General features: G+C 36.2%; 1 protein-coding gene across 1 annotated transcript in view; it reads left to right on the top strand.

The window, feature by feature from the left end:
• The window catches only part of RNF19A (ring finger protein 19A, RBR E3 ubiquitin protein ligase), a 37,301-nt gene extending 11,658 nt beyond the window's left edge, over positions 1 to 25,643 (top strand). Inside the window, exons 2-10 of the mRNA XM_081111120.1 lie at positions 4,197 to 4,964; positions 8,707 to 8,915; positions 12,198 to 12,342; positions 12,986 to 13,148; positions 16,577 to 16,691; positions 17,379 to 17,540; positions 20,639 to 20,852; positions 22,736 to 22,879; positions 23,457 to 25,643. Coding sequence (XP_080967246.1) covers positions 4,291 to 4,964; positions 8,707 to 8,915; positions 12,198 to 12,342; positions 12,986 to 13,148; positions 16,577 to 16,691; positions 17,379 to 17,540; positions 20,639 to 20,852; positions 22,736 to 22,879; positions 23,457 to 24,147 — 2,517 coding nt within the window. The 5' untranslated portion in view covers positions 4,197 to 4,290 and the 3' untranslated portion in view covers positions 24,148 to 25,643. The remainder of the gene's footprint in view (positions 1 to 4,196; positions 4,965 to 8,706; positions 8,916 to 12,197; positions 12,343 to 12,985; positions 13,149 to 16,576; positions 16,692 to 17,378; positions 17,541 to 20,638; positions 20,853 to 22,735; positions 22,880 to 23,456) is intronic.
• The last annotated feature ends 349 nt before the right edge of the window (positions 25,644 to 25,992 follow it).

Raw genomic sequence — 25,992 nt, 5'->3', positions numbered from 1 at the left:
TAACTGACCCGATGCAGTGCTCTAAGAACAGAATGTCTCCCACTTTTCTGTACTGCACAGTTCCTTCCAGTTATGAGACTTTTGAGTTTTGAATCTTTCCCTACCTAGGGCCCATTCTTACTTCTCATGTACCTTCCATTCATAATTGCTGCTTGCACCTAGCATCACTAAGATGGGTTCCAATATGGCTGAAAATGAGTGACTGGAAACCCCATAGGCTGCAAGGATGGTTTCACACGGGCAGGCACATTGCAAAAAGGCTGCATCCTGCTATGAAGGGCAAAATCCACCAATTCTGCCCATCTGACCCTGTCCTCTGAGTCCGTCTGTGCCTGGGCAGTGGCAGCCTATAAACAGAACACACGGGGCTGAGCGGGGGGCGGATACATAATTTGGTGTCTACTTGTATTTTACTGCTTATTTCTGTTTTAAATGAGAATGCAAACTTTCTTTAGTATTAGTGGTTCTTAAGCAGAGTATACACTTAAATTACTGAAGAACATTTTCAAAGCATACAAGCTGTGGACCCCATTTTCACTTTGATTGGGTGGTTCTAGGGCAGAATATTTTTATTGCTTGTGAGGTTCAACTAGGGTTTTTTTGAACTATAAGTAATAGATGCTCATGATTGAATTTTAAACTATTCTGATGGCAGAAAGTGAATACTAAAGATTGTTCTTCCTAAGGCAACCATTATTAATGGTTTTGTAACATTTTTTCCAGAAATTGTGTACATATGTAAGCCTGTATGTGGGTGTTTTTTCCACAAATGGCTCATACTATTTTGCAATTGTTATTGTTCACTCAGCATTATATAGAGAGGTCTTTCCATATCATTGCAGATAAATTATGATTGGTTCATTTATTTTTACCAGTTCCCTATTGGATACAAGTTATTTCCAGGTAAGGGCTTTTCTTTTTTTTCCCCTTTTTGTTTTGTTTGCTTCTATCAACAAGGCTAAAGTGAATTTCTTTGCACAATATGTCTTGGAACACTTGTGTCATATTTTTTGAAGGATAAATTTTACATGTAGGATTGCTGGTCAAGAATATTTCTATTTTGAAATTTAATAGATATTGTCAAATTGGTTCCCCTAAATTGTGCTGATTTGCACCACTCCCAAGAGTATATGAAATGCTTTTTTCAGTACACACTGACCAATCTTTATAGTCTTTGTCAATCTAATTAATGCAAAGATGGTATCTAATGTTTAGATTTTCATTTCTCTAGTAGTGGTTATTGTTGAACACTATTTCCTACCATCATAATTTTTGTAATTATTTTTCTCCAAACTTCCTCTTTGAATCTTTGCTCATTTTGCTAAAAGCTATTTGCATAGTGAGGAAATTTGTTTGTTGTTATACATGTTTTCCCAGTAATATCATGTATTTCTACTTTACAGTATTTTCTACCATACAGGAATATTAAAATTTTAGTATTCAAATTTGTTTTCTTTTGAAGCATATTTGTACATTTTAAAAAGACTTCCTAAGTAGAATAGCCATATGCTTCAATTTGCTCCTGTTATCCTAGTTTAAATTTTAATAGCTCTTTCATTCACTCTTATAAGGTTCTCGTTTGGATAATAAATTATATGGCTATCACATTTCTAAAAGTGTTGGGGAATGTTGGGGGAAGGTGGAGGGATTGAGCAAAAAAGAGAAAGAACTTATGGATAGGGACCACAGTGTGGTGATTACAGCGGGGAGAGGGGTGGGTGGAGGTGGAAAAGGGTACAGAGGGATAAATGGTGACAGAAAAATAAACAAATAAAAGAAAGGGAAAAAAAGAAACATACCTCAGGTGATACTGATTAAGTGCCACCAGTTTTATATTTTCAGTGATAAATTCTTAGGACAAGGTCCCCGAGAGAGTCTCCCTACAATTCTGTTCGATATCATTGTAGGGGGGATGTATCCTAGAACAGAATTGTAGGGGGAGTCTATTCCGGGGACCTTGTCCAATATAGATATAGATATGGGTATAGATATAGGTAAAACCCTGGAGTACAGAAAGCATTTTGAGATGTAAAAGAAAATAAAAGACATATAAAGAAGAAAATTTGGCAGAATTTTCTTCACAATTAATGGGAGAATACTGCAAATAATGGGAAAATATAAACTGATGGACATGAATAAAGTTTTCCTGAGTAAATTTTTTTCTAGATTTTTGTGTTGGGAAATCAATATGACTTTCTCCAGAATATGTGTGGATATCAGAAGTTGCTTCTTTTTTTACCTTTAACTGTGGTATAATGATCATCCAGAAAAGTGCATTAATCATGTTTGTAGGTCAGTGTTTTATCACAAACTGAACATACCTTGGTAACCACTACACATGTAAAAGTTCCCTTTTTGCCTTCCTGCAAAAGGTAACTACAATCTAACTTCTGACATCATAGATTAGTTCTGCTTGTTTTGAACTTTATATAAATGGAATTACATAACATTTTTGTGTGTGTGTGAGATTCCTTCTTGTTTTATGTATAGCAGTATTTTGTTCATTTTCATTGCTTCTGGTATACTGGAGTGTGAATATATTTTATTGATGGAAATGTGGGTTGTGTTCAACACTTTTGCTTATAATAACTAATGCCGCTATGAATATTGTTATGCATATCTTGGATGCATGTATTAATTTATTTCTCTTGTGCTCTCATTTCTAGAAGTAGAAAGGGACAATAAAGTATATATATATGTTTAAATTTGGTAGATACTGTTTAACAGTTTTCCAAAGTACTTGTTCCATTTTTTACTCCCACTAGCACTCCACATTTCTACTAATAATTGGAAATGTCAGTCTGAATTTTAGCCATCCTACTGGGTATAGTGGTCTCTCAGTATGGCTTTAATGTGTATTTCCCTAATGACAAATGATGTTGAGCACTTTTCCCTATCCTTTTGTGAAGCATCTGTGCAGTCCTTTACCCATTTTTCTATTGGATTGTCTGCTTTGTCTTACTGATTTGTAAATGTTCTTTCCATGTTCTGGAAACTAGTCCTTGTTAGTAATATGTGGCAGATGACTTCTCTCACTCCCTTAAAACTGTTTCTTGATTTTATTGTATCAAATTTAGTAGTCCTTTTTTAATGGTAAGTACTTTCATATGTTCTATTCAATAAATCTTTATATTGTAATAGTCTCTTCTATGGACTCCTAGGAGCTTTACAGTTTTACTGATCCCATTTAGAATTATGAACTATCTGGAATTGAATTTTATGTATGGGTGAGCTATAGGTCAAGTTTCTTTTCTATTCTCAGATGGCAAACAGTAAAACAGTACTATGTTGTTTTGTTTTGTTTTTGAAAAAGCTATTCTTAGTGCTTAGCATTGTCATCTTTGACATAAATCAAGTGGGATATACATGTTGGATTTTCTGTATCGTAACTGTTATTTTCATTGGTCTTTGTGTTCATCCTTGTGATATACCACACTGTCTTTTTAATTATTGTAACTTTATAATAATTACTAGAGGCCCGGTGCACAAAATTTGTGCACTGGGGGTGAGGGTGTCCCTCAGCCCGGACTGCACCCTCTCGCAGTCTGGGAGCTCTCAGGAGATGTCCGACTGATGCCTTAGGTTCCCACCACCGCTTCTGCACTAGCCAGCCATGAGTCCAGCTTCTGGCTGAGCAGCGCTCCCCCTGTGGGAGCAAACTGACCACCAGGGGACAGCTCCTGCATTGAGTATCTGCCCCCTGGTGGTCAGTGCATGTCATAGGGATTGGTCGTTCTGCTGTTTGGTCTACTTGCATATTAGCCTTTTGTTATATAGGATTATACTTGGCATTATAAGAGCACTCCCCCTCCAACACACACTTTATTTTTCTTCAAGATTGTGTAAGTTGCACTCAGTCCTTGTATGTACATGTGCATTTTATTGTCCATTTTTTTAAAAACTCCTAAATCAATGGGGAATCATTGAGGTCTGATAGTCAATGATAAAAAATTTAGTAAGTTCAGTTCAAATCTAAAGCCTTCTAAGATTAGAGAATGTCCTTGTTCTTTTAGCATTGGTTTTATATTCTCTTGTAGACTACTCAGTAAATTAGCCTTACTTAAAAAACAAAACAAAACTAATGGTTAAGAACATACTTGTTTGAAATTTTGTATTGAATTTTTAAGCTTATTTTAAAAACCTGTAGACTAAGAATATACAATTAAATGATCTTGGTGTTTTGTTTTGTTTTCCAGAACATCTATGATAACAGTCTTCTGTAAATCGAACTCTTTCAAGAATTCTCTGAAGGAACCAAGTAGGATTTTCGTACATCATGACTTAATCTGAATGCAAGAACAAGAAATAAGTTTTATCTCTAAATATAATGAAGGGCTGTGTGTAAACACAGACCCTGACTCACTTCTAATGAGCATTTTAGACATGAGTTTACATCGGCAAATGGGTTCAGATCGAGATCTTCAGTCTTCTGCTTCATCCGTGAGCTTGCCTTCAGTCAAAAAGGCACCCAAGAAAAGAAGAATTTCAATAGGCTCTTTGTTTCGGAGGAAAAAGGATAGCAAACGTAAATCAAGGGAGCTAAATGGCGGGGTGGATGGAATTGCAAGTATTGAAAGTATACATTCTGAAATGTGTACTGATAAGAACTCCATTTTCTCTACAAATACCTCCTCTGACAATGGATTGACCTCCATCAACAAACAAATTGGAGACTTTATAGAGTGTCCTTTGTGCCTTTTGCGGCATTCTAAAGACAGATTTCCTGAGATAATGACTTGTCATCATAGATCTTGTGTGGATTGCTTACGACAATATCTAAGGATAGAAATTTCTGAAAGTAGAGTTAATATCAGTTGCCCAGAATGTACTGAACGGTTTAATCCCCATGATATTCGCTTGATATTAAGTGATGATGTGTTGATGGAAAAATATGAAGAATTTATGCTTAGACGGTGGCTTGTTGGAGATCCTGATTGTAGGTGGTGTCCAGCTCCAGACTGTGGGTAAGAAGATTTTGTTAGATTTTTCTTGAATTAATATTTTTCTTTGTGGATAAAATAAGAATTATGCTGACTTTTATTTGAAAGAAAAATCTTAACATGTTAGGTAATTCATTCAATAGACAAATATATGTTAAGTGCATGCCATGTGTCAAGCAGTGTTCACTGTTAAAGCAAGACACCTATCTTACTCATTTTGATGTCTCTGCATCACATTTTCACTTAACACATTTTTTCAGAAGAAAAGGTTAAGGTGGTAGAATGCAAGATCTAGTTGTGGGCAAAATTGATTTTCCCCATCCATTTGGAGAACTTTTATTTTGAAGTAATAGGTGAAATGATCAGGGATTTTGTTTGTTTTTGGTGGGGGAGGTCATTTATATAAATTGAAATAACCCTTTTGAAAGGTACTTTAATATGTGTCATAGTGTGATGTGTTCATGTTGGTGTGCGTAAGTATTTGCTAGTCTCAAGACCAAGAGGTTATATATTTCATTTCCCTCAAGTTTTTAAATTACAAATATCATTTTATCAACATTTAAAATAAGATAATTTTGCTTATATATTTTATTATGTTAATAACAGCTTCTATTTATAGAGCATTTACTATGTACAGTTGTCAGAATTGGAAGAAATAGTTATATGCTGCTCAAGAATAATAAAAGCCGTAAACACTGGTTATGGTTTAGCTTACCATTAGCAAACCAGAGATTATCTATAAGTAAGAATTTGGGAAAACGAGAATTTCCAAGATTATCTGTGTATAATCTCAGAGACCAGGCTGAATTTGAATTTATCAAATGACAATTTCAGGACTCATTTTCTGAATCATATCCTTTATTAAAAGCTTGTTGAGTAGCAAATTTTCAGATTGCATCTAGCCTATATTTTATAATTATATATGAGAAAAGTAATATGTTTTCAGCCTATGCAAATCCCAACTAATTTTCCGTGGTATCACTAGCACTTAACTATCCACAAGGCATTTCTGTGTAATATAAAGCATTAGAAATATTATCTAATTATTTAACATTTTATGAATTTATTAATTGTGTGTGAAGAACTTAGAGACTACTCAGTATCAATATTGAATTATGCTCTTCCTATAACTGCAGGGAGCTTGTACGATAACATAAATAACAAAATAATATATTAATGATACTGTCTAAACTGAGCCAACGTTGGCTGTGCTTTCAAGGTTGGCAGAAGCAAACTGTGGGACCCATGAAGTAGAAAACTCTAAAGAAAAAGATGGGAAGAAAATAGGGATAATGAGCAATACTTTTAAATAACTTGAGCAGGAGACAGAGGAATAGATTACATATGAGTGTCTCACTCTTGATCCCATGGAACTCTGCACCATATTTTCACAGTCATTAGAGTAGATTTCAACTTGCATAGCAAATTTTAGATTAAAAAAAAACAACTGCTTGCAAATCACTGTAGTAAATACTCCTCTAGTGAGAATTCCAATAGTGAGGAACATGTCTATATATTGTTTTTGATCTGGCTTTCTAACAATCCTTTATGGGACCCTAGAATAAGAAGTACTTAATAGGTTCCTTTAGTGTTTAATATCTTTAAAAGAAAAAGTCTGAACATGATGGAACAAATGAAAAGGAGACTTAAACATCAGTACCTGTGCCTAGAAGAGGTTAAGACAATAAATCTAAGGGTACAAGCTCTCTGGTCACTGACTAGGTGTATTCTCTTGTGCTGGGTTGATTATGTCATATTAGATAATATCAATACTATCAACCTAATAGAACACAGTAGATAGGGCTGACAAGATTCTAGTTTATACAAGAACTTTACTTTAGGGCAATGGTCAGCAAACTGCGGCTTGCGAGCCACATGCGGCTCTTTGGCCCCTGAAGTATGGCTCTTCCACAAAATACCACGTGCGGGCGCACATGTACAGTGCTATTGAAACTTCGTGGCCCATTCGCAGAAGTCTATATTTTGTGGAAGAGCCATACTCAAGGGGCCAAAGAGCCGCATGTGGCTCGCGAGCGGCAGTTTGCCGACCACTGCCCTAACTGGTTTGGTTCAGTGGATAGAGCGTTGGCTTGCAGACCAAAGGGTCACAGGTTCGATTTCGGTCAAGGGCATGTACCTTGGTTGCAGGCTCCTCCCTGGCGCAGGCCCTGATGTGTGGGGGTGGGGGGGCTTGCAGGAGGCAACAATCGATGTGTTTCTCTCACATCGATGTTTCTCTCTCTGTCTCTTGCTCTTCCACTCTTCCTAAAAAATCAATGGAAAAATATTTTCAGGAGGATTAACAAAATTAATTAATTAAAAGATACTTGTCAGTTCATGTGTAGTTGTAAGAAATATTACCAAGAAATCCTGTTTATCCTTTACACAGTTTGCCCCAATGGCACCATTTTGCAAAGCTGTAAAACAGTATCACCACCAGGATACTGGCATTGATAGAACTGCCAAATTTCCCGTTTTATTTGTACTTGTTTGTGTGTATGTGTGTGTGTAGTTATATACCATTTTACCACCTGTAGGTTTATGTATTCACCACCATAGTCAAGGTACTGAGCAGTTCCATGACAACAAAGATCCTTCATGTTGCTCTTTTATAAATGTATCTACTTTCCCTTCCCCACTGCATCGCTGGCAACCACTCATCAGTTTTCCATTTCTAAAATTTCATCACTTCAAAATGTTATATAAATAGAATTATCCAGTATGTCACTTTTTCAGATTTATTTTTTTCACCAGCATAATTCTCCAGAGGTATATGTGGGGTGTTAAATGTACAGTAGTTAGTTTCTTTTTGTTCTTGATAGTATTCCATGGTATAGATGCACTATAATTTGTTTAACCATATACTTGTTGAATAAGGACATCTGGGCTGTTTTCCATTTGAAGCTATTACAAATAAAGCTGCTGTAAATATTTGTGTACAGGTTTTTGTGTGAATGTAAATTTTCATTTCTCTGGGAGAAATGCCCAATAGTGCCCAGAACTTATTTTAAAGTGCCAAAAATATTAACTCAGATAATAAGTATTAGGGCTAGTCACAAATCTACTGTTCTCAGTCTTTTATCTGAAGCAGAAAACCCACCAAACTTTCTGTTTGAGCAATTCAAGGGTGTATACTTTTGGTACCAACGACCACTTTTACCATGCATCTTAGAAGCACAATATGAGAATTTATGTATAAATACAAGATAATCATCAAATGTATGAATTGGCACAGTTTGTCATTAACTGACGGGTGTTGCTAGTCCATAGTTACGTTTTTAAATAGCTAGAGCTAGTTTTTTTTATCATTCTGATTTGAAAAGTAGCAAGTAATTGTAAATATCAGAAATGAAGAAAATTAAAACCCTAATATTAGGAAAAATGCTTTAAGATTTTTGGTGTATTTCCTTTTGGTATTTTCTCTGTGCACACAATAGAATTTAATAGAATTTTTATAAAATTTATACTGTATATGCAGTTTAGATTATATATACAATTTGGCATCTAGTTAAAATTGCAAGTTAGAAGTTAAAATTGAACTTTAAAATGCTTTTTAGCCCTTTAAATGCCATTTGTGAACTATTTTTTCCCCTCTTTTTATATTGATGAGATAATGTTAGGACTTATAACTATTTGCTCATGCATAAATAGAAAGCTTCTTCAGGAATAGCATTTAAGTGGGATAATATTTTTACTTAATGAATATCTCTTATATTCATTATATTCATTATATGTCACGTTTTAAACTGTTTTTGTTTCTTTCAAGATATGCTGTGATAGCATTTGGATGTGCTAGCTGTCCAAAATTAACTTGTGGGCGAGAAGGCTGTGGAACAGAGTTTTGCTACCACTGTAAACAGATTTGGCACCCAAATCAGACCTGTGATGCTGCTCGGCAAGAGAGAGCCCAGAGTTTACGCCTGAGAACCATACGTTCTTCATCCATCAGTTACAGTCAGGAGTCTGGAGCAGCAGGTACTTACGTCTAACTTTTTTAATAAAATATTTGACACATATAGAACACTAGTTATTTTAAGTAAAAAATACAATATTAAGTTCCTGTTCTCACCTGTTCTTTGATTTTACAAAAGTGTCTTCATGTGTTAACAGTTTTGTTCCAGAAGCACTCATTCTTTCCTATGGAAGATAGTGGTATTGAGATTGGAAAGATTTTAACAAAACACACAAAAAAGGAGGTGTCATGATGATTTATAGTAACTGATAGCAAAACATGGTCCAAAACTGTTGTTTATAAAGGTGTTTTATGCAAAGCTTAGCAAGTATTTTTAATAAAATACTCATTTTGAATATGTTACCTTTAGATTGCTTCTAATTATGTAAATATCACAAAGTTACAGATTAAAAACAGTATCATATTTTGTGAAATACATTCTGTTTGTTTGTTTGTTTTTGTTTTTTGTGAAATACATTTTTTATTTAAAGATGTCTCATTCAATTTCAGGACCAAGGATTCAAAGTCATACTTTAAGTGGGGAGGACATTAGGAACTTTGGGCCTTTGACTAGCAGTTTAGAAATTACCCGAGGATCAATCTATGTATGAGCAATGTATGCATCTCATAAACCTCAAAATTTATAAGCAATTTTCTGAACATCTTAATGTTTTTTGAATAAAATTTCAAAACTATTTTACATATGTAGAATTTTCATTGTTTATTGGAATTTCAATCATTTATAGAAAAATTCTCATTTTTTCCTACTTAGGTAATAGGAAAAAACTTGGAAAATATAGAAATTTGTCAAGAAAATAATTTATATTCCTACCAGCAGTGTATTGAGATAGTTATGTACTTTATAGTACAAAAAAGTCTTTTTCAACATTTAAAGTTGAATTTTAAAATTAAACATTTAAAATTAAATAAACTTTAAATTCAACATTTAATACTTTATATAATGTACATGGATTTTCATGCTTGTTTGCTGATTGACTTGTTTGTATTTCCTTTCCTCAATATTTGGGGTAGAACTCAAACATTAGTAATAATTTGTAGTTAATGGTCCAGAAATAATTCAGAGAGGACCTGAATATACCTAAACTGTCCTCTGGAGGGTCAGCTGTAGCCATTGAGTGGTCCACTTGGAAATGCTATCCCTCGTCTCTAAGTGCGGATGAGTATTTATTGGTTACAGGACACAAAGTTTCAGAGTATGAGAATAGACTTTAGACTCAGACTGTCTGGATTCAAATCCCAGCTTCTCCACTTAGTCTCTGTGTGGCCCTGAACGAGTTACTTATCTTGTCTGCAAGATGAAGATACTAATAATACTTGTATCTGTAAGTTTGAAACATGTCCTGGCTTATAATAAACTAGAGGCCTGGTGCACAAAAATTTGTGCACTCGGGGGCGGGGGGGAGGGGGAAGGTCCCTCAGCCCGGCCTATGCCCTCTTGCAGTCTGGGACCCCTCGGAGGATGTCCACCTGCTGGTTTAGGCCTGCTCCCTGGGGGGATTGGGCCCAAGCTGGCAGTCAGACATCCCTCTGGCAGCCCGGCAGCCCTCGGGGGATGTCCATGGGAGATGACCTAAGCTGCAGTCAGACATCCTTAGTGCTGCTGAGGAGGCGAGAGAGGCTCCGGCCGCCACCATTGTGCTGGCAGCCATCAGCCTGGCTTGTGGCTGAGCAGAGCTTTCCTTGTGGTCAGTGTGTGTCATAGTGACCAGTCATTCTGCTGTTAGGGTCAATTTGCATATTACCCTTTTATTATATGGGATGCTCTGGCTTTATGAGGTAGGGAAACTTAGATAAACCACAGTCTCCTGCTAGAGATTTGCATATGTGTAGACCATCATTAAGAGAAGAAAAATAAAAGACTAAGATGACTTTTGTTATTAATTTTAAAATCAACTTTGTCATTCAGTCATCCAGATGAATGTTGGTCTTTCTCACAGTAGTCACCATGGGAGATTTTATGTTCATCTCAGCAGTGTTTCCTTGGAATACCATATTGATCATAACCTTTGATCCTGATACATTCACTTAAATTATCCCCTTATTGTCAGTAAGTTTTTTGGGTATGACCAAAAATTCCTTTGGAACTAAGACTAACAACTAGAATATCATATCAAGTTGAATCACTGGTTTGGAGTGGATTCAAAGTAAGATGTAACTATATGATCATGAGCGTGATTTTTTTAAATATATGTAAAATAACTTTGAAAGTAATTATGAAAGAAAAACTTTTCCAAATGACTTGAACCAAATAGTAGCATTGTTGGAATAAATATAGTCTCTCAAAGTAATCATTAAAAAAAACAACCTTCTGACCTGGCTGTTGTTGTCAAGTGGTTAAAGCACAGAAAATATAGTATAGCTTAATGCTTACCTCTTAAGAAGTTGGAGCCATATACTTGAATTCAGTGCCTAGCACTATACAAATATAGCTGGCTACTAGTAACAGTAGAATAATTACTGGTTGCTATTTAAATAGATGCTAAAGTTTAAAATAGTTGTATAACTTGAGATAACTCTTACTCTGTGTCAGTGATCCCTAAAGTTATGGACCCACTTGATTTTAACTTGGCACCTTTGTGCAGCATAACCATATTACTATACATGAAGCATACAACAATAGCATTTAAATAAATGAATAAAAAGAACAAAGATGACAAATGAAAAACAGTCATGAGCATAACCAACAAATGGTTGCTATAATTCTGAAACCGTTTCCATTGTTTAAATGTTCATAAGTATGTAACTCTTCCTTAACCTCTTACCTCCTTCCTTTTATTCTGAGTACTGATTCTATCAAATTGTCATTTTCCATTAGTATTCACTCACTACTAGGAATAGTATTAAGTGGAGATGGTTAGAGAAGTTGTAGATAAGAAGTGTCACTCAGAGAAGACTACACTTTGGGGTAGGGAGAAAGATAAACTTTATGGCCGGGGGAATGTCAAGGGGGGGGAAAAGAAAAAAGATAAACTGTATGTAGTTCACAATTAATTTGGGGCTGTCCTTGGTTTTCCTCTTTTATCATTTTGTTATTCTTTGTTCTTATTATACTGCTGCTGTGTTTGAAAACTTTTACAATTTGAAAATTTAATGTAAAATATGCTCCTTTTCTCAGAATGGAAGAAAAAATACTTTATATACTAAAAATAGTGGGCTGAAGCTATAGCTAACAAACTGTACATGATAAGATTTTTGGGGGCAGTGCTACAATTCATTATTCAATAGAAATCGTTATTTTTAGACCAGTTTTACATATTAAGCATGTCTATTTATTTTCCTAATAGCTGATGATATAAAGCCATGTCCACGATGTGCTGCTTATATAATAAAGATGAATGATGGGAGCTGTAATCACATGACATGTGCTGTCTGTGGTTGTGAGTTTTGTTGGTTGTGTATGAAAGAAATTTCAGATTTACATTATCTAAGGTAAGTATATTGAAGGAGCTATTTCCATCTGAATATCATTTTACATTATAAGACAAAAGGACTTTTATAGTGTTATTCTAAGCATTTTTAAACGGGATTATGGGGTCTTTTTTATTCTAGTTACATAAATTTAAAAGAAACCATATTATTGTGTTAGTCATTTGGGATTAATAACTAGTCAAAAATAGAAAACATTCCCCCCCCCTTTCTTTTTAACTAGAAAGCTAGTATTTAATACCCCATGTAATTATGCTAGGTCATAAATCTTTCCATTTAATTTACTCATGTATAAATTTTCTCATTTAGGCTGCAGTGTGAGTTTATGATATAATCAGATAACTATCTAAAATGGATAAAATAAGCATTTTTTTAATATTAATATACTCTTCAAAAACTAACCTCAGGTTTTGAGGCTAATGGAAGTCTATAGATAGATATTTAAACTAAATCCCACTTATCAATATTTTTAAAATATAATTTATGGTGGTACTTATGATTTTTTGACTTTTAATGAACTCATTTTAAAGAAAGGGAAAATCTTATTTCTTAGTATGAGAAAGTCTCTTATAGTGATTACGTTACTGTATTGTAGTAATTTGTTGTGATATTTTGCAGCTTAGAACATTATAATTTTTTCCATTAGTCCATCAGGATGTACTTTTTGGGGGAAGAAACCCTGGAGCCGAAAGAAGAAAATTCTGTGGCAGCTAGGAACACTCGTTGGTGCTCCTGTAGGAATTGCTTTAATAGCTGGCATTGCTATCCCTGCAATGATTATTGGTATTCCTGTATACGTGGGCCGCAAGGTAAAATGCATAATTCCTTGTTAGTTCATTATCTATTCTAAATCTTTAGGGTTGGTGATTTTGGCTTTGTTTTTGTTTTGTTTTGTTTTTTTTATTTTGTTAATCCTCATCCTGAGGATATTTTTTCCATTGATTTTTAGAAAGAGTGGAAGGGAGGGGCAGAAACAGAGAGAGAGAAACGTGATGTGAGAGAGAGACATTAATTGGTTGCCTTCCACACATGCCCAAACCAGGCCTGGGGTCAAGCCTGCAACCGAGGTACGAGCCCTTGACTGGAATCGAACCCAAGACCCTTCAGTCCACGGGCTAATGTTCTATCCACTGAGCCGAACTGACTAGGACTGTTTTTGTTTTATTTTGTTTTGAAAGACTAAGTCATTTTCAGTATCTTCACTATAAAACAATTACTATTTTTTCATAAGGCAATAAATTTTTAGAGTTTGGCAAGCTCATATGGATGTTTAAAAGTAGAATTATTTTAATATTATCTGAATTGGAAAACTTTAGTACATTTTCATTGTAAATGAACTTTAAGTATAAAGTACTAACAAATACACACCTGTCCATTTTTCTCATGGGTATATCCTTGTATAGTCAAGTCTATAAAAAGTTAATGGCTAAATAATACATGTCCTCAGGCAAAGAATAACTAGCAGTTTTTAAATTATTTTCAACTTCAGTTCAAAGCTTTTTCTCCCCCTTAGTTTGTTGCTATTAATCCTCTTGTTGTAGATTGTTAACAATTTTGTGAAAGTCCAAGCACCAATACTTACCACTTGCCTATGAGTGGTAAGCAAATAATTCTTTTTTGAAAGGTTAAAGGGATAATTTATGAAGTGACAAAGAAGTTTGCTGCTATCTAAATTAATAGGATCTCAGAATTGAGAAGTAACTTTAGAAATTATCTAACGCTAAGCAGAACAAAGTACAGGATTTTTTAAAAGGAGGGTGGGAGTCCTTACTGTGGTAGGTGTTTTATGTACTTCAACTCATTTTAACCTCACAGCAATTTATGTGTTAGAATATTGAGGTTTATGTAATTTATCTTAATTATACAAGAAGAAGCAGAGCTGGGATTTAAACCCAGATGCACAAATTCTGTAGGTAAGATCACTGATAAATTTCAGTCTAGCCATTTGGGTACTTCATTGATGGGAAACCACCAGCTCCTGAGGCTGCCCATTCTGTTTCCATGTAGCTGTAATTGTTAGGAAATTCTTAGGTTGAGTCTGGATCTGTTTCTCTTTAAATTATTTTGTTTAATTATAGTTCTGACTTTTAGGACCAAACTCAAGGCAGGGCTGAGCCTCTTCCATATAATAGCCAAATTTTTTTATATTCAACATATATTATTGTAATAACCAGAAAAATAACAAAACATACTATTTTTAAATTAGCTTTGGTTCAAAAGAGAAACATATTTATGAGCCAAATGTCTATTTTAGAAGATTGACGTAACTAAACTTAAATTGTCCCAAACATAATAGCTGATTGTAATAACTTTTTATGTATTATCCAAAGCATGGTTTTGCTGAGAACAAAACTGTTTATTTGATACTTCGAAGCAGAAGGAAAAGAGAGACTCTTACACTGCACACATCTACAAATAATTTATAGAGGAGAGATTATTTACCTCATTGTGCAAGTCTGAGGTGCAGTCACAAGTCGTCTTTTTTCAAACATGTACTCAGAGGGTTGCAAGGCGATGAATTAGTTTTCCACTGAAATAATGTTCTGTGGGGTTCAGGGACACAAACCAGCCCAGGAAAACCTATTAAGTTGATAAGGTACCTAAAAGTTGAGCCTTTATTTGTAATAACAAATAGAAAATGTGGGACAAAATAGTAAAAAAATAAAGTTGAACCAGAACTAACGGGATGATATGATCACTGTAATTGAACATTGGTGCTTGAGGATGCAAACTTTTCTGGAAGACTCCTTGCCCCTGGCAGCCTGCCTTTCCCAGTCTGCTCCATCAGTTTTTAGCTTTGGCTTTCCCTGCTTCAATGCTAAGTGTTTCAGGAGTAGGAGTGAGGAGCAGCAGGAATTGGTTGCAGAATTGAAGAATAATGAAAGGTACTTTGGGAAGGTCTGCAGTCTCTGTCTACATGGATCATTTAGGAAAATGTAGAGGCCCATTCCCTGGGCACATACAGTCACTGCTGGGAAACAGGATTTGGTGGGGAAATAGAAATATTCTTTGTCAATATATGCTTTGCCCACTTCCCCACCCCAGCTTTATCACTGTTTAATACATGCTATGATACTCCTTGTACTTTCAGAGCCTCCCAAATAACCACATAATAAGAATAGATTTCTTAAAGCTTCACATTGTTTATAAGTCAGATACTTTATTTGAGAGACTACCTGTACACTTTTGAGGCCGTTTGCATCTGTCTTGAAACAAGGGAAAATTTACTTATTAGCTTTAGCCCTTGCAAATATGAGAATAAAGATACTGAGCTATTTCCTGAAGTACATACATCTCACAAGCCACTTTCATAGTGATACTAAATTTTGTCTGGTAACACTTCTACAGTATAAAGAAGCTAAGTAGATCCAACACCTGTCTTCTGACAGTATAGTTTATTCTCTCTCTACCCCTTACTCTGAGCTATAAATGAAAACCCAGGATCCTGAGTCTTTGGTAATATTATATTTTTCTTCATAAAAAGGGATCTGAGGAAAAATTGATTCTATTTAGTGTTGTTTGCTTATTAGTACTGCTTTTGAAGGTCAGTTTTTAAAAAGGTTGTGGAAACCACCCTTATGAGCTAATTATTTTTTTTTAAATATATTTTATTGATTTTTTACAGAGAGGAAGGGAGAGAGATAGAGAGTTAGAAACATCGATGAGAGAGAAACATCGATCAGCCGCCTCCTGCACATCTCCTACTGGGGATGTGCCCACAACCCAGGTACATGCCCTTGACCGGAATCGAACCTGGGACCTTTCAGTCCGCAGGCCGACACTCTATCCACTGAGCCAAACCGGTTTTGGCATGAGCTAATTATTATTATTTAGGGATGCTTATTTGGAAGGAAACCTGTGGAATGCTAAATTTCATAAAGTAATCCTATTAGTCAAACATCCAACTCATAGCTATGTTAGAAATAATACTTTTAATGCCTTTTTTGCTAAAAACATGATTATACTGTTTTTTCAGAAAAATTACAACTACTTGTAAACACAAAGTATAAAATCTATTAAATCACTCTATTATGTAAGCAAATTAATAAGGAGCAAATTATGTAAGAATATGGTCTAAGAACAATGATATGTTGACCTTGAATCAAAACACTTAACTATGAAGTTACAAGAGATAATCGCCTTAAACTTCTAGCAAATGTGGGTCTGTTTCATTTACATAAGTATGTAATATATTTTCTCTTTAATTTCTCACCCCGGTGTTTATTTTTAATTCAAGATTCACAATCGATATGAAGGCAAGGACATTTCCAAGCACAAACGGAATTTGGCCATAGCAGGTGGTGTAACATTGTCTGTAATCGTATCTCCAGTTGTAGCTGCAGTAACAGTAGGTAAGAAAATGCTTAAAAATACTAATGACCTCAGAATTTATAAAATTTAAGTTTTGTGGAGGATGTTAAAATAAAACATATTGTTGAATGTAAAAGAAATTACTTATTTTAAGATCATTTAACCTGAACCTACTGAAAGACTCTTATTTAGTAATTATTTGGTTAAGGTGTTATAGACTCAGAGCCCAGCCGTGGGGTAGTTGGTAATTACTAGTGGCAGACACCCTTTCCTCCCTCCCCCAAGGACAGTTTAGAACAGGGGTAGGCAAACTTTTTGACTCGAGGGCCACAATGGGTTCTTAAACTGGACCGGAGGGCCAGAACAAAAGCATGGATGGAGTGTTTGTGTGAACTAATATAAATTCAAAGTAAACATCATTACATAAAAGGGTACGGTCTTTTTTTTTTTTAGTTTTATTCATTTCAAACGGGCTGGATCCGGCCCGCAGACCGTAGTTTGCCCACGGCTGGTTTAGAACCTTGGCACTGGAAACGGTTTACATCTTTTTCCTCCTCATGTATGCCACCTGAAAGGCTAGAACCTTTGAATTTGCTTGTGTCCCTAAACAGCTAGATAAATCCACTTTTGGACTTACCTCTTATACACTGTCTCAAAAAGACTTTCTGTAACTCATGTTTCTGTGATTTAGTTTTTGGTTTATAATAACTAATATAATTTCTCTTTAGGTATTGGTGTTCCTATTATGTTAGCTTATGTCTATGGCGTTGTTCCAATTTCTCTCTGTCGAAGTGGAGGTTGTGGAGTCTCAGCAGGCAATGGAAAAGGAGTCAGGATTGAATTTGATGATGAAAATGATATCAATGTTGGTGGAAATAACACAGCTGTAGGTAAGTCCTTTAAGGAAAGGAAGGGAAATTAATGTACTTACTAATAGTTTAAGTAGGGGGAGGCTGTAGACAATATGCAAGTCAGAATTTCCATTACCCTCCTTTCACTGGGCCCAGTAGTATTCATCTAGAAGTACATCAGGAAATAAACGGCCAAGGAATGATGAACGGATGAAAGAAGGTGGAATAGTTTCTAGTGGAAACATAATGTCATAGAAATTCTAGAATTTTAATCTTAAATTTGCCTGAAACATTGCAAATCAGTAAGAAAAGGATATGAAGAGTAATACCGTTCATAAAGGAAGAAATACAGATGGCAAATAAGTATCAACCCAGTGTTATTCAAAGAAAAATGAATTAGAACAAGAACTGGAGAATGAAAAGGCCCTCATGTGCTGCCAGTAGAAGTGTAAGTTAATAAGCCTTAAAGCATGCACATGTTTTATAGTCCAGCAGTTGTTACAGAAATGTGTCAGGCAAATATACAAAGATAACGTCCACTTTCTTACCTCCCATTCCCTCTGGAACTACTCACTCCAATCATATTTTAGTCCCTACCACTCTAACAAAGCAGACCTCTGTGTTGCCAAGTATAGAGGTCAGTTCTTGGTTTTCATCTTAATATAAGAGTACACCTGACATGGTGGACTGTTCCCTCATTTCTAAAACATTTTCTTTACTTGTCTTCTGGAAAAGTATTTATCTCATCATATCTCCTGGCCACATCTTCCCAGTCTTCTTTGCTGGTTCAGTTTTCTCTCCCAACCTCTGAATTTTGGAGTTTCTCAGTTCTCAGACTTCTCTTCTTTATCTACACTCACTCCCTAGGTATTCTCACCTATTAAATAATTTATAGAACAACTGCTCTTAAATTTGTATCTAGGCTAGAACTCTCCTCTGAACTCCACACTTGCACATCTCTTTTCTTTAATCTACACTTGAATGTCTGATGAGAATTTTAAGCTTAAACTGTCTGTAACCAAACTCTTCACTCTAAAATCTGTTCTTTCCATCATCCTCCCCTTATTAAGTAGCTTCTCCATTCTTGCTGTTGCTTGGGCTAAAAGCCTTCACTTATGATGACGACTCCTCTTCCCTTCTTATACTGCATCTGATCCATCAGCAAATCCTGCTATTTTCTTCAGTATTTAGTCATAATCTAACCATTCTTACCCTCCCCACTGCTATTCTATTAATCTAAGCTACTACTGTCCTATTTCCTGGACTATCGTAATAGCCTCTTAACTGATCCAGCAGCTTCTCAGTTTCCACTCACTATTCCACTATGCAGCCATAGTGATACTTCTAAAACATAACTCAGCCCTGGTTGGTTTGGCTCAGTGGATAGAGCGTCGGCCTGCGGACTGAAGGATCCCAGGTTGGGTTCCAGTCAAGGGCACATGCGCGGGTTGCGGGCTTGATTCCCAGTAGGGGACGTGCAGGAGGCAGCCTATCAATGATTCTCTCTCATCATTGATGTTTCTATCTCTCTCTCCCTCTCCCTTCCTGTCTGAAATCAATAAAAACATAAATAAATAAATAGAACTTAGATCATGTCTTTCTTATCCTCAATACAGTTATAGTAACTATACTGGGAGGAACAAATCCGAAGTCCTTATAACCCCACGTGATCTGTCCCGGGCTGTATCTCTGAACTCATTTCTTGTCATTCTCTTGTTTTATACCACCGCCCCTGATGTTTTCGAGGGTGCCCAGTATACTTCCACTTGTTGGCTTTTAAACATGAAGTTCCTATTGCCTGCTTTACTCTTCCCAAAGGTAATTTTGTGGCTCACTCCTTCAATTTCTTTGAGTCTCTACAAGTGTTACCTTATCAGAGAGGCCTTCTAAAACATAACACTATGATCACACTATCTGAAGTAGCCCACAGGTATGCACAGACACTTCTTTTTTTTTTTTTTTTTTTTAAATATATTTTATTGATTTTTTACAGAGAGGAAGGGAGAGAGATAGAGAGTTGGAAACATCGATGAGAGAGAAACATCGATCAGCCGCCTCCTGCACCTCTCCCACTGGGGATGTGCCCGCAACCCAGGCACATGCTCCCGACCGGAATCGAACCCAGGACCCTTCAGTCCGCAGGCCGACGCTCCATCCACTGAGCCAAACCGGTTTCGGCTGCACAGACACTTCTTATCACTCTCGCTGCCTTTTTCTCACTCCCTTTTACTCTGCTTTATTTTTTCTCATAACATTTATTATTATATAATTTTATTTATTGCTTTCCCCAACTAGAATATAAGATTCTTGAGGGCAGAGTGTTTGTCTCTTTGATCCACTGTGTCCCCAGTGCTTAGAACAGTGTTGGGTGAGTGTAATAGGAACCCAGTTTGGAGCAAATAAATGAATCTGTCAATACAAAGCATGTGAAAAGTACTATCAGATTTTGTAGTACTTTGTAGACAATTGGAACCATGGAATATATCTAGGTATCAACTTTGGCTCATTCTTATTGACCTAGCGAATAATAAACTCATTATATGACACCCTTATTAAAAACTGTCACGTGATTTTCCTCCAACGTTAGCTTAAGTTTTCAACACTCAGGTTTTTTTATAGAATTCCTAAATCTTCTGGATTAAAAAAGTCCTGGCCAGTCTAGCTCAGCAGTTGGAGCATCAGCCCACAAACCAAAGAGTCTTGGGTTTGATTCCTGGTCAAGGGCACCCATACCTGGGATGCAGGTCTGAACTCCAGCCCAAGGCAGGGCTGGAGGCAACCAACTGAAGTGTCTCTCACTTCAATGCTTCTCTTCCTCTCTTTCACTTTCTCTCTCGCCTCTCCTTCCCTCCCTCCTTTCCACTCTCTCTAAAAGACAATGGAAAAATATCCTTGAGTGATAATAAAAAAGTGACTATCTAAAACTGAGGGCCAGTTGTTAATCCAGCTTTATTCTCTCAGCTATTTCCCTTTACTCTTACCCCATACTTATATGTCCCTACCTCAGACATTTTTTTCTATTCTTGTGTATATTTTATAATTTATATGATAAAATGCCCTATCTGAAATCATGGAGGAATTTAAGAGGGACGTTATTAATTATACTTATTTAATTTATTTGAAATATTTGCATTTAGACACAACTTCAGTAGCAGAAGCAAGACAGAACCCAAGTATAGGGGAGGGAAGTGTTGGTGGTCTGACTGGCAGCTTGAGTGCAAGTGGAAGCCACATGGATCGGATAGGAGCCATTCGGGACAACCTGAGTGAAACGGCCAGCACCATGGCACTGGCTGGAGCCAGCATAACAGGGAGTCTGTCAGGAAGTGCCATGGTCAACTGTTTCAACAGGTAAGAAAATGTGCTTTGTTTTGTTGTGTGTTTGCCTTCTGTTAACTACAGATTATTAACTTGATGAGGAGAATTTTGAACATGATTACATATTTTCCTACTGTGTCAGGGTTGAAAAAAGTAAATGCTAAGAAATGAAATTATTGGTAAACAGTGAGTAAGGAGATTTTTACTTGTTTAGATTTTCTGTAAGAATATACCTATGATGAGGTAGAATTAAGTCTAAGACATAATTTTGCCATGTTTTTTGCTGCCTTTGTCAGATGTTACGTTTGAATGGTGGGGCTGCTTCAGTGGGCACAGTAAGGGCAGTGCATGGCGTGGTCCTGGTCTGTGGAGCGGGCAGCAGCTGGAGCTTAGGAAATGAGACCTTGGCTGAGAGCCAAGGGAGCGGGGAGTCAGGATACCCGGGAATGCTTGACTGAGGCTGGGAGCGTCCGCTTTCAGTTAACGCTTATTTCATTCTCACCAAGTCTTTTACCAAGGCTCTCCTACTTATCTCTAAATAGGAGAAATTAAAGCATTTTTATCTTCCCTTGTTTCCTCTTTACTCGCTACTCTTTACCTATGTTTATTAGCTTCTTTTAAAATGTAGACAGTACATGAATTAAAAGATAAATTGGTCATGCTTCTTTTTAGGTAGTTTGCTTTTAAGCACAAACTCTTAAGTTATAGTGATCTATATTATGTCTTTTTTAAAGACTCAGATGTTAAATTTATAGAACCATTTTTGACATATAGATGCCCAGGATTTTTTGATTTACTGATCTTTCATGAAGAATGGTTTTTTGATTTTTGTGTGTTTTTTAAAAAAATATATTTTAATTTATTTCAGAGAGGAAGAGAAAGGAAGAGAGATAGATAGAAACATCAATGATGATAATCATTGATTAGCTGCCCCCTGCACGCCCCTACTGGGGAGGGAGTCTGAAACCTGGGCATGTGCCCTTGACTGGAATCGAACCCGGGACCCTTGAGTCCGCAGGCCAACACTCTATCTACTGAACAAAACCAGCCAGGGCATGAAGAATGGTTTTTAATGTATTTGTGTTTTGCACTGAACATGCCAAGCAAAGTGCCACATCCTGAGTGAAAATAATATAGCATATTTAACTTGAACCCCTTTATGTCTTTGTGCTATTCTGTTGCTACCTTACTTGGCAGACAGCTAATTTTTCTTATTTCATTTGGACCGCTGGTACTATTCAGTGCATTGCAGTAGAATTTGAATAATCAAATCAAAAGAAACTTTAAAAATAATGTGTATAGTATTTTCTAAAATAACTTATTGTTACTAGGGCTCTTAACTGAATTACTTAAAAATACATGTTACGCCCTACCTGGTTTGTCTTAGTGGATAAAGTGTCAGCCCACAGACTGAAGGATCCCAGGTTCGATTCAGGTCAAGGGCATGTACCTCGGTTGCATGCTCAATCCCAGCCCGGTCAGGCCCATGCGGGAGGCAACCAATGGATATCTCTCTCACATCCATGTTTATCTCTCTGTCTCTCATCTTCCCTTCTACTCTCTCTAAAAATCAACAAAAAAATATCCTCAGGTGAGGAGATTAACAAACAAAAGAAAGAAACATATTATAGCCCCACTGGAGTGGCTCAGTGATTGAGCATCGACCCATGAACCAAGAGGTCACAGGTTTGATTCCTGGTCAGGGCACATGCCTGGGTTGCAGGCTTGATCCCCAGTAGGGGGCATGCAGGAGACAGCCAATTGATGATGTTTCTCATCGAATTTTTTATCTATCCTTCTCCCTTCTTCTCTCTCTAAAAAAAAATCAATAAAAACATATTTTTAAAAAGATACATGTTATAATAGTGCTGATGTCATATGTATTTTCTGTTTTTATCTGGTATTTCCCTCTTAAGGTTGGAAGTACAAGCAGATGTACAGAAAGAACGGTGCAGTCTAAGTGGAGAATCTGGCACGGTCAGCTTGGGAACAGTTAGTGATAATGCCAGCACCAAAGCAATGGCGGGATCCATTCTGAATTCCTACATCCCATTGGACAAGTAAGGAAAGAATTGTTATAAAGTCAGAAGTATTTTAAAAATTAATTTTAAAAGAATTATCCCTATCATTAGGCAAAATTATCATGAATAATGGTTATCAACTATTAGGTTCTCTGGGAACAAAAAATAGTGAGATGTCCAGAATAGGCCAATCCGTAGAGACAGAAAGTAGATTAGTGGTTGCCAGTGTTGCGAGAGGGAAGTATGGGTACAAACTGCTTAATGGGTGTAGGGTTTTGCGGGGGAAGATGAAAATGTTCTGAAGTTAGGGCAGCAGTCATTGATGACAACTCTGAATATACTAAAAAGCACTGAATTGTACACTTTAAACAGGTACATTTATGTAGCTGCTTCTATTTTGTTCTTTCAATTGAAACAGTATTATAGTCCTTTAATTTCACACAGGGCTTTTTTTTTTTTTTTTTTTTTTTAGTAGAATGTATCTTGCATTAATTTATTCTGGCAGCTTTTATATAGCCTTTGAATTTTTCACATAGACACCCATTCCCCTTTGATGTCATCTGAATAAAAATTAAAAGGAAGTTAAAAATATATATTGGTTACTCTTATTTTTCAGAGAAGGTAACAGTATGGAGGTGCAAGTAGATATTGAATCAAAGCCATCCAAATTCAGGCACAACAGTGGAAGCAGCAGTGTGGAGGATGGCAGCGCCACCCGAAGTCATCCTAGTGGTTCATCCAATGGCTTGCCTGAAGGAAAATCCAGTGCCACCAAGTGGTCCAAAGAAGCAACAACAGGAAAGAAATCAAAAAGCGGTAAATTGAGGAAAAAGAGTAACATGAAGATAAATGAGACCAGAGAAGACATGGATGCACAGTTGTTGGAACAACAAAGCACGAACTCAAGTGAGTTTGAGGCTCCATCCCTCAGTGACAGTATGCCATCTGTAGCAGACTCCCACTCTAGTCACTTTTCTGAATTTAGTTGTTCTGACCTAGAAAGCATGAAAACGTCTTGTAGCCATGGTTCCAATGACCATCATGCCCGTTTTGCTACTGTTAGCATTCTTCCTGAGGTAGAAAACGACCGCCTGGAAAATTCCCCACATCAGTGCAGCATTTCTGTGCTTTCCCAGACTGCTTTGTGTTCAGAAGTGCCGCAGTTGAATCCCATTGCTGGAGAACACGGTAACAATGGAATAAAACCCAATGTTGATTTATATTTTGATGATGCACTAAAAGAAACAAATAACAACCACTCACATCAGACAATGGAATTAAAAGTTGCGATTCAGACTGAAATTTAGGCCTATAAATGCTGCAGGATAATTACCACTGAGCAACCTTGTTTGGAGCTTGTTGAACTACACGTGACTACTTTAAGTTTCAAGTTACCAGCAAAGGCCAGGTTACATAGTCATAATGCAGATACATTTTCTGTATTCAGCAAGGCATTGTGTTTCATGTGGATCTTAATTACCAAACTATGAAATGAAGGCTTTAATAGTGCATTATTGTAAGGACAATGATCCTTTCAGAGAAGTATGTTTTGTGCATTTGCCACAAAATACTGCTTGAAGCACATACTTGTGTACTTATAAATTTGGCTTAATTTATAATCAATATAAAATATTAATGCAGTTCTATAGCATTCTTGTGAAGAAAACTTGAGACTTAGGGTTAAGTGGTTAATGACATTTTATTGAAACCACTAAGGGATACTGTTTTAAGAACCTTGCAGGTTACTCTCAGTATATGATACTCTTTGTAACATTTCTATTCATAACTGGGCATAAATTTTTTTTCATATGCAATGTGAATATGTAAAGCTTAATGCAGCCCATTTGCTACCATTTGGATACTTAGACACTTTGACCAAGATTGTGGCAATTTTTTGCACAACTTTGAAATAGATTTACCTGGTATTCTATATATCTTGTATATTGTTGATGCCATCATAGAAATATAAAGGTAGGTAATTAAGTATACTGACAGCACCAAATAAGATATATAAAACTGTAAAACAAAATTCCATTAGTTTATAAGTATTACAAATAAGTCACCTTTCACTAAGTGGAAGTTTGCACCCCATTGATTCTTGGTGCCTTTGGTATAGACTAGATTTTAAGAGTCTAGTTATTTGAGGATTTTTTCTGTATTACTTTCCATAATGTCCTCTCTAGCCGCCTTGGATTGTGTAGGAGAATACAGGCTAGATAATATTATGATGATTAATAACAATGCTGAAAAAGTATTAGCCTACCAAAGACACACTCAGGCTTTAGTGAATAACTTGCCTAACCTCAGTTTTTAACTCATGCGAATCTTCTCCATTCATAAAGTCAAAGTACGGTACAGCTTGTACCAAGTACCAAGGAGGGGTCCACATACGGCTGGCTTTATTTTGCTTTTGCTTTTGTTTATGGAAGATGTTCAGCTGACATAAACAGAAGTTGGCCAAAATACTGCCTGTACTGTTAAATTTCTGTATAATTCACTTAAATAAAACAGGTTAACCTCACTGATAGCAGTTAAAATGTTCCATCTTACATGTTTCTTTTAAGTATTACCATTATGGTGCTACTGAGCATTTTCTTTTGATAAAAAGAAAAATGCCATGGGCTGCAGTCTTCTGACATCACTTTTTCTCACAGGTCCATTCATTACTATGCTTATAACACTAGTGCCAGTTATTTTATTTGATAATGCTTATTATGGTATTTGTATATTTGTTTGCATTCCAATTTTGTTCAATAGTGAGTGTGTATACTGCATACATAAAATAAATGTAAATACTAATGTATTGCTGCCTACGGTTTCTGCATAAGTGTTTTTATAAGAACAGGAATATTCATTTGCCATGTGATCATTATTCATAAATATTGAAAGCCATTGATATAATTCTGCATTCTGGTCTCAGCCCAAAGAGAAGCATTTACTGAACTTATCAGCAAACAGTTGTTAGAAAACTTTCTTTATGTCTAATATCTGCCTGTCCTTCAGAAAGGAGTTGCTTAATTCATCAAAATAATTTCATTTTTAAAAGGAAATTGGCCGTAACCGGTTTGACTCAGTGGATAGAGCGTCGGCCTGCGGACTCAAGGGTCCCAGGTTCGATACCAGTCAAGGGCATGTACCTTGGTTGCGGGCAC

Source organism: Myotis nattereri (assembly GCF_964212035.1).
Source record: "Myotis nattereri genome assembly, chromosome: 17".
Taxonomy (NCBI): domain Eukaryota; kingdom Metazoa; phylum Chordata; class Mammalia; order Chiroptera; family Vespertilionidae; genus Myotis; species Myotis nattereri.
This window is presented reverse-complemented; position numbering and strand designations above follow the sequence as displayed.